The 15,919-nt window shown below is 39.6% G+C and overlaps 1 protein-coding gene across 1 annotated transcript in view; it reads left to right on the forward strand.

The window, feature by feature from the left end:
- The first annotated feature begins 1,758 nt into the window (after nt 1–1,758).
- slc9a1b (solute carrier family 9 member A1b) overlaps nt 1,759–15,919 on the forward strand; it is a 20,383-nt gene continuing 6,222 nt past the window's right edge. Inside the window, exons 1-5 of the mRNA XM_052532888.1 lie at nt 1,759–2,105; nt 4,964–5,424; nt 11,386–11,636; nt 11,701–11,918; nt 15,683–15,885. Of these exons, the coding sequence (XP_052388848.1) occupies nt 1,919–2,105; nt 4,964–5,424; nt 11,386–11,636; nt 11,701–11,918; nt 15,683–15,885 (1,320 nt within the window). The 5' untranslated portion in view covers nt 1,759–1,918. The remainder of the gene's footprint in view (nt 2,106–4,963; nt 5,425–11,385; nt 11,637–11,700; nt 11,919–15,682; nt 15,886–15,919) is intronic.

A 15,919-nucleotide genomic window follows, 5' to 3' on the forward strand; every position in this document is an offset into this window, starting at 1 on the left:
AAATATTGTACCCGACGCGCTTCCTGACCCGCATTTTTAAAAAGCAGTAAATGCTCATTGTAGCGTCATTGGCCCATAGGAATGTAGGCAAAAGTAGCTAACTAGGCAAAAAATAACAAAATTATAATTTTGTCAAGAATTATAAAAAATTGTCAGTAAGCTCATAATTTGTACTAATAATAATGTAATAATGTCTATTTGTATGTTTCTGCAAGGTCAGCAGACATTGAGGCTCGGGTTTGTGGACAGGGCATTTCTGAATATACCGATCCGCTCGCTCACTCCGTGGGGTCTCGCTCGAACCAGAACGGCCTGATGGTTCGAAAATATGCAAGGAGTCATTTTATTGTTTAGTAATAAACTGGTGTTTTCTGTGTTGCTGCAAAGATGAAGTTGACGATGCAGACTCGCCATCCCAGAGAGAAATGCATATGGATTACATCATCAGAGAGTAGTCCATTTATTTTGGTTTGAATATTTTCGTTTAAAAGAAGACATTTCAAGCTGTCTGTAATATATACCCTATATTTCTCAAATCGGAGGCACACGCTGAGTTTAGTTCACATACAATGCAAGTGATCGTGCAGGCGCCTCATTACATTTTCTGCTAGGCTATAGATTTGCTTCTTATTTATTAAATACGGGCAAATGATTGATAACACATTGATCAAAATTAAGATACAATTTATACAAAACGAAAATCTTTTAAAAAGAGTTTTCTATAAATTAAAACTTAATGAAATCGTCAAAATCATGTTTTACCAAAAGCAGCGCTGTTGCTCCCCATGCAGTCTTCTTTGCCGCCTCCATCTCTACGTGCAGACTGAGCTCGTGCGTCATCCTTATGCCAGTTATTCAGACAATAAAGTGTAGGCCTATGCATTTCAGAAATGTGTTTAGTACTATATAAATGACAAAGGTTTAATTGCCATTTTTATTTCAAAGGACCCGACCGAGCGTGACCCGAATATCATTACAAATATTTTTGGATGACTTGTAACCGTGGGCAACCGCTCATTTTGGATCAACCGGCGCTTCACTGCAGAGACCCGAGTCAATATGGTGTTCAGGGGCCCAGAAACCATAGTAGCGCCCCTGTGTTTCTGTAAAATGGTTAAAGACAAACCATGTGCAAATTCATCAAACAACAGGATAGCTGAGCATCTTCTGTCTAAAGGCAGTTCATAGAATAGTTTCTAAACACATTAGAAATGTTAGAAATGTCTAATTTTTAATTCTAAATTTGTAGCAGAGATGTGAAGTCGGACACTTAATTATTTTCTCATCTTTCTTTTAAAGTTAAAAATGGTCCTTATCAACCTTGATTGACATGGCAATAAAAATCTATCACTTTAAAATTGAACTTTTGCGCGGGATCTGGCAACCCTGGGGGCGGGGCTTCACATATCATTATCATTATCAGGCCTGTTAGAACAGAAAAGATCTGCAGAGAGTTGCTTAAGTTTAAAAATGCGAAAAAACAGGTCACAAATGAAAGGGGAAAAGATGAGGTACAAAGAAATCGATGAATGAGTCTGATCACGAGGCTGGTTTATATCTGAGTGTAGGAAAAACTTACAAGTGAACGACACGCTACAGTGTGTGTGTGTGTGTGTGTGTGTGTGTGTGCAGGTTTTTCTACACTGGTGGGGACTTAAACCTGAATACACACACACACTCATGGGCTCTTGAGTATCTGTGGGGTCCTTTTTTTGAGAATGTTAAAATGCAGAAGGTTTTCTGCAAGGTGTAGGGCTATGTAAAATACAGTTTGTACAGAATAAAAACCATCACACCAGTGTATGTGTGTGTGTGTGTGTGTGATCTCGTGCTGTCATGCTCAAACATCGCGATACGAGTCTCGCTGGAGTTGAAGTTTAGCGGCTCTTTCGTGTCCGAGAGTGAAGCGCTGCCAGTGATGATGAAGATGAGGATGAAGATGCTGCTGCTGCTCGGCTGGTGTTGTGGACTGGTGTGTGCTGGTCAGAATCGCTCGGATCCTCGTGCTCAGACAGGGTTTCCAGTCCTATCGATTAATTATGATTATGTTCAGATGCCGTTCGAGGTCTCGCTGTGGATTCTGCTCGCGTCACTCATGAAACTGGGTGAGAAGCACATCACTGTTATTACACACAGCTGCATTCATCTCAGTCTTGTGATTGCTGTTCATCTGGAGTATTATTACTGTTTGTGTTTGAGGAGAGAGTGTCGGTTCTTCTTTAGGCTGCTTGTGTTTCTGTTTCTCTCTGACATCATCAGTTTATCAGAGAGTCCAGCTGCACTGAGCTGAGTGTGTGTGAGGAGATAGAGATGACACACACACACACACTGGTTCACTGTCCTTGTGGAGACTCCATAGATATAACGGTTTTTATACTTTACAAACTGTATTTTCTATCGACCTAAACCTTACAGAAAACGTTCTGCATTTTTACATTTTCAAAAAAAAAAAATATATATATATATATATTATGTAGTCAATCTATATGTTTTATAATCTTCTGTACCCATGGAGACCTCCGTTTAGGACCCCCCAGTGACTGAAGACCCCTCATTAGAGTATGTGAGATCTGAGCTTCCTCTGGGTCTGGATCACAGCTCGGATCTCTCTGGAAGCTCATGAGGTGCATCATGGGATGCTTCTGGACGTTAGTGAGGGAACGGGAGATGATGTTTGTCCTTCACTGCGTGCAGCTCATGCACTTAAACAGATTACAAGTTAATCATACACAGATATGATTCATATTTACCCACAATCTCATATAGAACAGGAACCTGCCGTCAGACTGAAGCCTGCACACACACCTGCATGTGCCGCTGTGTGTTTGTCATGTCAACAGAGCTGCACAGGATTGTGGGTAGAGCCAGATATCAGACCCGTCTCTGTCAGTGTTTATTTGCTTGTTTGACAGTTTTGTTCGAGAAAAACGGTTGCCTGTGCCAACCTCAAAAAGATTGCAGCATCATTGTGTTATTCTCACACAGACGGGATCTCTTCAGGAGTCTGTTGCTTTATATGACAATGATGACCATTAGAAAATGGAAAAAAAGCTCTTGTTGTATTTCTTTCGTAAAGTTTGCATGGCTGTAACTAAAGAAGTTTTTAATGTATCGTAATAAGATTTTCAGTTTTGTTTCTTAAGAAACATTTCTTGTAGTATCTTCATCTTTGAGACGAGTCCAGTCCCTAAATTATGATTAGATGAACACAAAACCACATTCATAATGACCATTTTGACATTTGAACATGGGTAGAATTCCATTAACTAATGTACATTATTTTTCAAATACTGTTCATTATTGTAGGTCCTCTATGACAAGCGCAGTCTGCTCTGATTGGCTGACTGACCCAGTGCACTGTGATTGGCCGAACACCACAAGCACGCCCCGACATGACTGCTTTAACACTAACTGTGTTACTAAAACCATGCATTCTTTCTTTGTATGAACATTTGGGCAGCATTACGCAGATATTTGCACATAGTGATGTAGACATGTGGGGGCGTGTCTAAACAAGGTGTTTAGGGGGCGTGGCAGAGTCTTAACTTTAATAGAGAATATCTCTTAAGGTTTGAGACTTTAGTCTTTGCAACTTTACAGATCTTCTTCATGCACCAAGAGCTCCAAAGAGAAAGGAACAATTACTTCCATAAATGACCCCTTTAAGGAATATTTAACAATATTTGATTTACAGGCATGCAAACTTTAATAGAGCTGCCAATCTCTGTGAAAATATCATAATGATGCTGTCATCTTTCTGAAGTCATCTTACCCTTCTGTAATTTGGCTCTAAGGCCCAATCCCAATTCTATTTTATACCCCTTCCCCTACCCCTCCGCCTACACCTTTCCCCTTGTCCCTTGAAACAGAGTGTCAAGGGGTATGGGAGAAGATATTCCCCTAAGGATTGGGACACCACTACCATGACGTCACACGCCATCATTCGTCGTCTATCTCTTACAATACACACATACTGGTGTGCATTAGAGCCTTTAATTATCCTTCTGTATTAATGAGCTGTTTACTGACACATATGACATGACATATCGTAAATCGCGCAGCTCACACATCCAGGAGAAAATAAACTTGTCAACGCTGCCCCACGACTTTTATTAAATACAGTTTAAATACTGAATCACTACATTATATTTTCCAGCGACGAGAGGATACAATCGCTGTAAACTGACTCGAAAAAGATTAACGCACAGATGCGAATACACGCAACTTCCATCTCTCTCTCTCTCTCTCTCTCTCTCTCTCTCTCACGAATAGGTAATATTTGAGAAAATGGTTTAGCGATTTGTAATTATTGAGGGGATTAGTCTATGGCAGTTATCGCCCTGATCAGACATATGCTGTGGCAGTCTGTAATGATATGACATTAGCAAATATCAGTAATTTTTTGCAAACATTTCTTTGAGTAACATGACCGTTATATGAACTCACAATTGAATATTACATAAAACAAATGGTTAGTTTTCGTTAAAATCTTATTTATGCCAAAAAAGCTTAAATTTATGTGTCTTTTGGTTCGCTGTAGTAGCCATGTTGCCGAGATAATTCATACCCCTTCATCTGAAGTGTGGTCCCGAAAAACCTTCGTTTGAAGGGCTATTTGGCCCTTCCCCTTACCCCTACCCCTCAACCAAAAGAGAATCGAGACACCCCTACCCCTTCACGTGAACGCGCGAAACGGAGGGATAGGGGGAAGGGCTAAGGGGTAAAATTGGGATTGGGCCTAAATCTCAGATGAAGATTGTCATTTTGACAAAAGAATAGAGTATTACTCAGTAAATAAATATATCCATGACATTTAACATGTATGGTGTTCGTCATCAGTCATGTTTACTTTCTTCAGAAACAATATTAAGAAAATCGAAAATTACAGTCAAGGAAGTTTGCTTTGAGAGAAGAGGCGTGTGCTTGAGTTAGTTTCTCAGTGAGGCGTGTGTTTGTGGCTCAGGCTTCCACCTGCTCCCGGTTCTGTCTGGTGTGGTTCCTGAGAGCTGTCTGCTGATAGTGGTGGGGCTGTTGGTGGGGGGTCTGATCCGAGTGATGGGGAAGAACCCACCGGTGCTCGACTCACAGCTCTTCTTCCTGTGCCTGCTGCCACCCATCATCCTGGACGCTGGCTACTTCCTGCCCATCCGGCCCTTCACCGAGAACGCCGGCACCATCCTGACCTTCGCGGTGCTGGGGACGCTGTGGAACGTCTTCTTCATGGGAGCGGTGCTGTACGGAGCCTGTCGTCTGGAGGCTGGCCGTCTGGCGTCTGTTGACCTGCTGTCCTGCCTGCTGTTCGGCTCCATCGTGTCCGCCGTGGATCCGGTGGCCGTTCTCGCCGTCTTCGAGGAGATCCACATCAACGAGCTGCTGCACATCCTGGTGTTCGGAGAGTCTCTGCTGAACGACGCTGTGACTGTGGTGAGAAACATCACAGACAGTACATCAGGCATCAGCTCCATGAAGGTTAATCAGAGTAAAACTGATTATTAAATCTCAGAAGCTGTGTGTTTCAAAGTGTAGGGCACCTTGTTCATTTACACACAAGTAGCTCATGGTCTGGTGTTTTCAGCGTCTCACAGCGACTCGATTCAAAGTAAATGATTCACAGCGACTCGATTCACAGTAAATGATTCACAGCGACTCGATTCACTATAAATGATTCACAGCGACTCGATTCACTATAAATGATTAACAGCGACTCGATTCACAGTAAATGATTCACAGTGACTCGATTCACAGTAAATGATTCACAGTGACTCGATTCACAGTAAATGATTCACACATGTCGATTCACAGTAAATGATTCACAGCGACTCGATTCACAGTAAATGATTCACAGCGACTCAATTAACTATAAATGATTAACAGCGAATCGATTCACAGTAAATGATTCACAGTGACTCGATTCACAGTAAATGATTCACACATGTCGATTCACAGTAAATGATTCACAGCGACTCGATTCACAGTAAATGATTCACAGTGACTCGATTCCAAGGGGCAAGGAACTCGACCGGAAGTTGAAGTCGGGTGGGGGCTGCCATCTTTTAGCAGAACTTCACTTGCGTTAGCATTCCCATTGACTCCCATTCATTTTGGCGTCACTTTGACAGCGAATAACTTTACATCTGAGGCGTTTAAAGACTCTGTTTGTCCATTATTTATTTCTAAAGATACATGACAATGTATAAAGGGCTCCATTACCTTCTATGTTACATTATGGCCCCGTATAAACAGTTTTTGTAAAAAATAGGCTAACGATTGCGTCATAACCACTGGGCTCTCTGTCGCATTACCGTACAGACAGGAGGAGAAGCTCGCAGGCAATTAACTTAATATGGCGTACTGGCGTTACATTTTAAAATACTATGCAAAATAATTAATCCGAATACTTACTCCTGCTCACTCACGACAAAGAACTCCCCACTCAAGCTCGCCGTCTCTGCAAGATTAACGATGGCAGTTTGCACGCACAGCTACTAGAAGATTTACATCTGTCAGACAGGTTGCTGACGTCGTCAAGCTTCGTTTGAGTCTGCGCGTCAGAAACGGAAGTGCTAAAAAACGCTAAAACTGGGCTTCATTTGTCTCAAATGAGTTCCAATGGGGTCGCTGTGTCCATTTCTTTTACTGTCTATGCTCGATTCACTGTAAATGATTCACAGCGACTCGATTCACAGTAAATGATTCACATGAACTCCATCTGCATCCACTCTGAGTTTGAGTCAATTTAATGCACATTTTACACATCTTCAAAAATTGAAAATGAAGCGATTTTTTTTCCTGTGGATTTCCATCAAAATAAAAGTCTTTTTAGACTTGCAGTATTTAAGTATTGCAGCTTTACACTGCACATTTCACACTGTATGTGAAATACATTTTGTTATTATTATTGTTTATTATTTTTCTGCAATTTATTATAATATAATTTTTCTTAAATACTTGATTTATTTTATGTTGGAATTCCAAGTAATATTTTGTTTTGTTTTATTTAGTATTTTTTATTCAGTAAAAGTCGGAATTACAGTAATAATATATAAACACAAAATGTTGGCCAAATAGTGGAGCCCTACAAACAAACACAGAAAACCTGGATTTTGTGAAGATTGCATTTTAAATTATAATAATTATAAATTACATTGTGGTTATTAGGGCTGTGCAAAAAATTTAATGTGATTTTCATGCGCATCTCATCAGTAAAGGCGCTCCTGTAATTAGTAGTATATCTCCAGCACCTGCGTTCAGATCAGGGTTGCCAGGTTTTCACAACAAAGCCTGCCCAGTTGCTTCTTAAAACTAGTCCAATCCAGCTTCCAGGGGGTTCCCCGAGACAAATTTCACCCCGGGGTTAAAATACATGTTTTTTGGCAGGGTTGCCTTGGCAAAATTTGCATTTTAGGGGCTAAATATCACATTATTGGGATTGGGGTTTCTTCGACCTGCGGACATGAAAAACAATTGCGGACTTGGGCAACACTGGTTCAGGTGGTTATATATTTCCCAAGTATTTGTGCACAGAATAACTTGAATAACTTGAAACTTATTTAAATAATTATTAATTGACCTGAAAACTTAACTTTTTTGCTTTTGCATTTTGGCCAATCATTTACACGACAATCGTGTTTTTGTGGACTGGAAAAGCAAAATTTTGTAAATAGGTTTCAAGGTGCAAGTTTTTGAAAACAATCTTATGATATTTGTGTAATGTAGACACTTCCATTTTCTGCAAAGCTGCTTTGAAATGATGGCGTATTGTAAAAAGTGCTACACAAATTGAATTGAACTAGAATTAAAAGTTAGTGAACTAACTTTGATGTTGGCTTGGCCATCTTGGCCATGGGGCAAAAGAGCCACAGTACTTGTGTGCCCAACATTCTTGAGTTGTCCCGCTGCATAAAAAAATACACCTGCAACAGTCTTTTTCCATGGTCCCTTGCTTTTTTCTTTTTAAATAAAAAGCCTAGGCTATGATAACCGCTACAACAGGGTTGTCTAGTTGAATGCGAAATAAGTCATGCAAAAACCATAATCTCCTAAATACCATTCAATTTAATCTTATTTTAATAGTACTGACAAAATATTTTAAGTTATCACACATTACTGAAAAATTAAAGAAGGGACACTATATATAGTATACTTCGGCGAGTCAAGAGCTAAACAAAGAGTCCTGTTTCATTACAAAATACTGTAACTTTTATAAACTTTATACTATCACCACAAAATTGTAATTACTATTTATTATAAAATAAATATTTCATAAAACTGAAACTTAAATATATTATTTCTATAGGCTATACAAAACAGAAAAGAAAAAAGACTAAATAATAAGGCTGAATAAGCTGATCTATAGCATGTTAAATGGTGGTTGCCTGTCTATGGATGGTACACCCCAACCACTAAGCTCACAGAAGTGGTTTGACCCAAGTCCTCAGCAGCCAATGACATTGACCTCTTCAAACTGATTTTTAAGGTGTACTTCAGTGTATTTCACGTGAAATACATGTTAAATACCCGCTGATTTTTCACTTGTAAACAACACTATTTAACACGTTAAATAATATTGGATATAACATTGGAGTAATATAGTATTTTAAGAAGCTCTTAAAAATATATATAAATGACTTTACCATGTTGTGCAGCGCCGATAAATAAATAATATTAAATACGTGTTGTCTACGCATGAAATACACGTATTTAACGTGTTGTTGACGCGTTAAAATTCACGTGTATTTGACCCTCTTGGCCTTCCATACACATGAGATATAATGAAAGGAGACGTGAAAAAAGGACATCGCTTTGTTTGGATATGGATTACTTTATCACAGAATATTTGTTCGGGAGCACTTGTTTAGTTTAAAAGTAGACATGTCAAGCTTTCTATAGATATATCTCTCATGTCTCTTCTTTGAGTATTCATGGAGTTACAGTTTATTTTAATGACGTGTTTGTAAATGAAGATCATCGCAGACCAAGGCTGCAGACAGCACACCTTGTTTGTTATCTTTATTTTATAAGTGCCCAAAGTTTTGTTGTTATTATGTTTGTATCCAAAAAAAGTAGACCCTTTACAGAGACACGTTAAAATTCACGTGTATTTGACCCTCTTGGCCTTCCATACATTAGACGTGAAAAAAGGACATTGCGTTGTTTTGATATGGATTACTTTATCACAGAATATTTGTTCGGCAGCACTTGTTTGTTTTAAAAGTAGACATGTCAAGCTTTCTATAGATATATCTCTGTCTCTTCGTTGAGTATTCATGGAGTTACAGTTACTTTTTTCCCCTCGATGTCAAATGATATTTCGTTTTGCACGGCTCAACAAACACCTGGATTGTGCTCTTGTTTTGTTCTAATGAGTGGATTGTGTGCATTAATATTTTAAGAAGCTCTTAAAATATATATATAAATGACTTTACCATGTTGTGACGATGGATAGCAATTGATGTGACGTTCAGAACTTCAGCCTGACAGATAAAATCTCACAAGCACATATAAACACTCATTTTCATGTGTATAATATATTCTTCTAATTGTTTTGTGCCGTTTCGCTGCAGGGTTTTAATGTGAAAGGCTGTGAATTCTCTATTTAGACTTGTTCAGAGAAATACATGGCGAGCTCGCGGGCAGTCGCGCTGCCGCGAATATATCATGTTATTACTTTAAACAGTTCAGAAACATCTGAATTCAGCTACTGCTGTGTTCTAACGTGTGGATTGCGTGCAATCGTCGATATAATTTAATTATAAAAGGTCTTAAATAAGAATAAATTCGCTCGTTGCAAGCTCCGTGGAGACAGCATGAACTGAGCAGCCGTGATTCTTCTCTCATCTTTCTGACTTCTCTCTGCCCAGACATCAAGTATTCATAAGCTGTATCACGCTGTCAAATTATATTTCATTTTGCACACATAAACAGTTCAAAAACACCTGAATTCTGCTCTTGTTGTGTTCTAATGGGTGGATTCGTGCAATTCGCTGTGATATTATTTTTGGAAGCGCTCATTTCTCTCTCGTCTTTCTCTCTGTTCTTTGGCCAGAGACATAATTTACGTTATAAAACGTATTCTTAAAATACACATTTCTGTTTTAATAAATGGTCATATTAAATCATAGCATAACACATAAGTAGGTACAAAAATAATCAGTGATGCATGCGACCCTTTTGGTCTCAGTGTAGCTCCCTGCTTTACCATGTTATGCAACGCTGAGCAATCCCTGCGATGTTCAGCCTGACAGATAAATCTCACAAGCACATATAAACACTCATTTTCATATGTGTAATATATTATTCTAATTGTTTTGTGCCGTTTCGCTGCAGTGTTTTAATGTGAAAGGCTGTAATTTCTCTGTGGACTTCAAGTGTTCAGAGAAATACATCGCTAGCTCGCGGGCAGTTGCGCTGCCGCGAATATATCATGTTATTACTTTAAACAGTTCAGAAACATCTGAATTTAGCTCTTGGTGTGCTCTAACGTGTGGATTGCGTGCAATCGCCGTTTTAAAAGGTCTTAAATAAGAATAAATTCGCTCGTTGTGAGCTCTAAGAGACAATGCCTCCAGCAGCTGACCAGCCGTGATTCTTCTCTCGTCTGACTGGTCTCTGCCCAGAAATAAATTATTAATAAGCCCTGACCCCTGTAATCAGATATGTTGGTTTAGCTTGTCAGTTTGAGGGAAATTGTATTATTTACTTGTATTTTTAACCAATGTAAAAGTGAAAGTAAACAAAACTCCGGGTATTGCAACCAGTAGGGGCGCGATTTTTCTCAGACAATGGAAGTCTATGGGTAATGAGTTTTTACATTTAAAAATTAATAAAAAAAAAACTTTAAGTCTGATCAGTCTGAAAAGATATAGCAACCAGCACCGCTCTATCCCGCAGGTGTCTGCCGAGTTTGGGGCTTGTGGCTTTAAAGCCCTAGGAGGAGTAGCGTTCAGAATTTCTGTGTCAGAAAAATAATAAGAAGAAAAAGAAGTTTAAATAGCATAACAGTATGTTGGCTTGTTGCCAAGCCAACATAATTAGAAAACTTTGAAAATGTGATTGTGTGAAAACTGTGACATCATGTATGTGTATTTAATGTGTACATGAAATATATATATATATATATATATATATATATATATATATATATATATATATATATATATATATATATATATTTATATGTATGTATGTATGTATGTATGTATATGTGTGTGTGTGTGTTCGATCTATAGGAATGTGTAGACATGCAGTGTTTATTTACAAAATGACAGCGCCATCTACTGGCCTGACATGAATAATACAGTGTTTCAATCATTTCACTGATCTCTGTGAATGTGTCAACAGGTTGTTGTTGTTTCTGTGTGACCTAAGTGTGTGTGTTTCCTTCAGGTCCTGTATCATTTGTTCGAGGAGTTTGCTCACGCGGGCGAGGTGACGGTGGGTGACGTGTTTCTGGGCGTGGTGTGTTTTATCGTGGTGGCTCTGGGTGGAGTGATGGTGGGAGGCGTGTACGGAGTGCTGGCGGCCTTCACCTCACGCTTCACGTCGCACACGCGTGTGATCGAGCCCCTCTTCGTCTTCCTCTACAGCTACATGGCGTACCTGTCGGCCGAGGTCTTCCACCTGTCCGGCATCATGGCGTGAGTGTCTCTGACCCGTCGCTCTGGTTCTCGTCTCAGATGCTCATGCTGTGTCTGTTCACAGGCTCATAGCGTGCGGTGTGGTCATGCGGCCCTATGTGGAGGCCAACATCTCCCACAAATCCTACACCACCATCAAGTACTTCCTGAAGATGTGGAGCAGCGTGAGCGAGACCCTGATCTTCATCTTCCTGGGCGTGTCGACGGTGGCTGGACCGCACACCTGGAACTGGACCTTTGTGAGCATCACCATCGTCCTGTGCCTGGTGTCCAGGGTTCTGGGTGAGACTCGCTTCATTCTACAGGAAATACAGCAGATAATCATCAGACACATGATGTTCATGAAGTTTGTGGAGGTGCTTATTGTCCATAAACATTACTCTTTACTCATTACTCTAAAAACTTGAAGTGACTATTAGATAAGAAATAGAGGATGCTTTAAACTCACCGATCAAGTCAAATCATCTTTAAATGCTTTTAACAATACAGATAATAACCAAGCAACTGGACAGCATTAAATAGGAAAATAGTGTGTTAATAAAGTGAAAGTGACATGACATATAGCCAGGGATGGTGACCCATACTGAAAATTCGTGCTCTGCATGTAACCCATCTAAAGTGCGCGCACAGACACACAGCAGTGAGCATCACCCGGGGTTCAGTGCCTTGCTCAAGGACACCTCAGTCGTGGTATTACCGGCCCAAGACTCAAACCCACAACCCCAGGGTTAGGAATCAAACCCTCTAACCACTAGGCCACGACTTCTCTAGCAAAAAAGCAAATCATCCAATCAATCATCCAGCTCAGTTAAGTCGAGTTAAGTTTACTTTATTTATAAAGCACTTTACACAAAATACATTGCATCAAAGCAACTGAACAACATTCATTAGGAAAACAGTGTGTCAATAATGCAAAATGATAGTTAAAGCTGCAGTCGGTATCTTTTGACACTCTAGCGGTTAATAAACAGAACTGCTTGCGTCTTGCGGAAGAACATCGTAGCCGGAACTACTTCTCTCTGTTTATGTCTATGAAGAATCACAAAGGTACTGGGTTACTCCGCCGCGGTACCCCCAAAGCAATCTAAAATAGTCCCAATATAAACACTTATTATAGGTGCACCCTAGCCCTTTAACTGCCCCACCAAGAAAAAAGCATTTGAAAATTTTTTTGTTTGCATTTCTTATCTCCTTATGTCATTAGTTACCACACTTAATGTATTTTTTTTCAACACGTCCCATAATTTTTAAAATATCGGCCTCTACCAAATGGTTGATATGTCACTTTATGGCAAAAGTACCGGAATTCATACACATACTATGGAAATCAGAAAATATGAACTATAATGAATGATCAGAAAGTTATATTTCTCAGCAAATAGTACATTCTGACAGCAGAAAGGATTATCTGAAAACATTAGTTTAGCTTTTCTACGTTTACCATAAAGTGACAAATCAACCATTTGGTTGAGCAGGCAGTTAAAGGGCTAGTGATTCAGGACAAGCTAAAATCACGGTTTGGAAAATGGATTCATGGTGTACTCGCTTATTATATACATTTCTCTACATTTTGAACACAAACAAAGTTACGGAGCGCAGCTCTGATTGGTTGTTTCTTACCGGGAGCGATGGAGTTTCTGCAAATGGCAATAGGACACTGGGAGGAGCCAGAGGAGCTTGATTTATTCACAGATTATCTGTCTCATATTCTACTGTCAGGACATAATGACAGGTTTAACAAATATGTAAAAATATTTTTTTACAAAAGTAACCTACTGCAGCTTTAAAGGCAGTTCATCATTGAATTCTGTAGATCAGGGATTCCCAAAGTGTGGTGCGCGGTACGCGAGCTGCCACCAGGGGGTGCGCGAGATTAAAAATTTAATGGCGGTCTGTTTTTTTAAGTGGGATTTTTCCATACAGTAAATACATGAACAGAAAACATTTACTTTGTAATCGCTTTAATTTTAAATAAAAAACTATAATTTATTAGTTTTCGATGGAAACTCACTGTTCTTCTTTTATGTACTGCAGGCTATATGCGTGCCAACTCGTTTCATTCATTCCATAATATATATAATAAATATGCTTAACTGGCTGAAATCAGGGAAATTGTCAAGTGGGACATCTTATGATAAAGTTGTTAGTCAGGAGGAGAGGGGTCCAGAGATGTTTTGCCACATTTCTTCAATTAAGGATGATTGCTACGTAATATATGGTGTTTCCATTTGCTTGAACTTCAAGTAGGCTAAGTTGCGGGGAAAAACCGAAAATCCAACACTCTCCTTCACTACTGATACTGCGACTGATTTTTTTTTCTATGTGTTCATTCGCTGGCATTTTACACATTTCTTTTTTTTTCTCTCTTAAAAACAAATTTGTCCATTCTGATTCTCAATTTTACCGAACTATAATGGCTGTAGATGACTATTTGAATTGAATTCTGCCAAAGCGGGCGCTGGTATGTGTTCGTTAAATGCGTAATGTTATGTGAGTAGGTCTGTCTGCTCATGTCTGAAAATAAATATACGAAACAAAAAATAATTGAACATAAAAAAAAAAAACATTAAGCTATAGCTTATATTTCTTAAGTACATTTTTAAATTAATGTAAAAAAAATGTTTTGTTAAACTGAAAAAAAAAAAAAAAAAAAAAAAATATATATATATATATATATATATATATATATATATATATATATATAGGCCTATATATATATAATAATTAATTGTGTTCAGCATGGTGGGCCGCATTTGAATTCATGATGGGCTGCGGGTTGAGATGATGCTTTGTTGCGTTTTTTTAGAAAGTGGGGATTGGGGTGTGCCAACCCGGTTGGGACATAGAAGGGGGTGTGCAGGAAAAAAAGTTTGGGAACCGCTGCTGTAGATAAAGTGTCCCCAACTAAGCAAGCCAGAGGCGACAGCGGCAAGGAACCGAAACTCCATCGGTGACAGAATGGAGAAAAAAACCTTGGGAGAAACCAGGCTCAGTTGGGGTCAGTTCTCCTCTGACCAGACGAAACCAGTAGTTCAATTCCAGACTGCAGCAAAGTCAGATTGTGCAGAAGAATCATCTGTTTCCTGTGGTCTTGTCCTGGTGCTCCTCTGAGACAAGGTCTTTACAGGGGATCTGTATCTGGGGCTCTAGTTGTCCTGGTCTCCGCTGTCTTTCAGGGCAGTAGAGGTCCTTTCTAGGTGCTGATCCACCATCTGGTCTGGATTCGTACTGGATCCGGGTGACTGCAGTGACCCTCTGATCTGGACACAGACTGGATCTGGTGGCTACGGTGACCTCGGAATAAGAGAGAAACAGACAAATATTAGCGTAGATGCCATTCTTCTAATGATGTAGAAAGTACATCGGGTGTTATGTGAAGTGTTTCCGGTTAGGTTAGGTATTATCAAATTGCCTGAGTTTTGAGAACGTAGCGGACGTAGAGGAGTATAATGTAAAAGGAGCTCATTCAAATACTGAGGTGCTAAACCATTCAGGGCTTTATAAGTAATAAGCAATATTTTAAAATCTATACGATGTTTGATAGGGAGCCAGTGCAGTGTGGACAGGACCGGGCTAATATGGTCATACTTCCTGGTTCTAGTAAGAACTCTTGCTGCTGCATTTTGGACTAGCTGTAGTAGTTTGTTTACCAAGCGTGCAGAACAACCACCCAATAAAGCATTACAATAATCTAACCTTGAGGTCATAAATGCATGGATTAACATTTCTGCATTTGACATTGAGAGTTTTACAAATGCTAGAAAATTTCTAAACTAACTACTATGATTGATTTAAATCATCTCGTCACATAACTATTGCGTCTGAAAGGGAAGCTCCTACAGAAGCACATACAATAAGATCAGATGCAGAAATAACTGCCTCCATGTCTGTCTTTCCCTGATGTTTTACTGAGTGTCTTCATGTTGACAGTAGTTTCCAACACCAGAAGAGGGCTTGTGCTGCTGCGAGTGTGTGTTTCTGTCTGTTTAGTGTATTCTCCATGTTGACTGCAGAAGCTGTGAGTGTCCCGTGTGTTTGTCCATCAGGTGTGGTCGGCTTGACGTACATCATTAATAAATACCGTATGGTGAAGCTGAGCGGTAAGGATCAGTTCATCGTGGCCTACGGTGGACTGAGGGGCGCCATCGCCTTCTCTTTAGCCTTTCTGCTGTCCAGCGACGACTTTCCCATGAAGAACATGTTTCTTACAGCCATCATCACCGTCATCTTCTTCACTGTGTTCGTGCAGGTGAGAGAATACGCTGAAGGTGTGTGGCCCTCGG

This window comes from Carassius gibelio, chromosome A19 (assembly GCF_023724105.1).
Source record: "Carassius gibelio isolate Cgi1373 ecotype wild population from Czech Republic chromosome A19, carGib1.2-hapl.c, whole genome shotgun sequence".
In the NCBI taxonomy this organism is placed as follows: Eukaryota; Metazoa; Chordata; class Actinopteri; order Cypriniformes; family Cyprinidae; genus Carassius; species Carassius gibelio.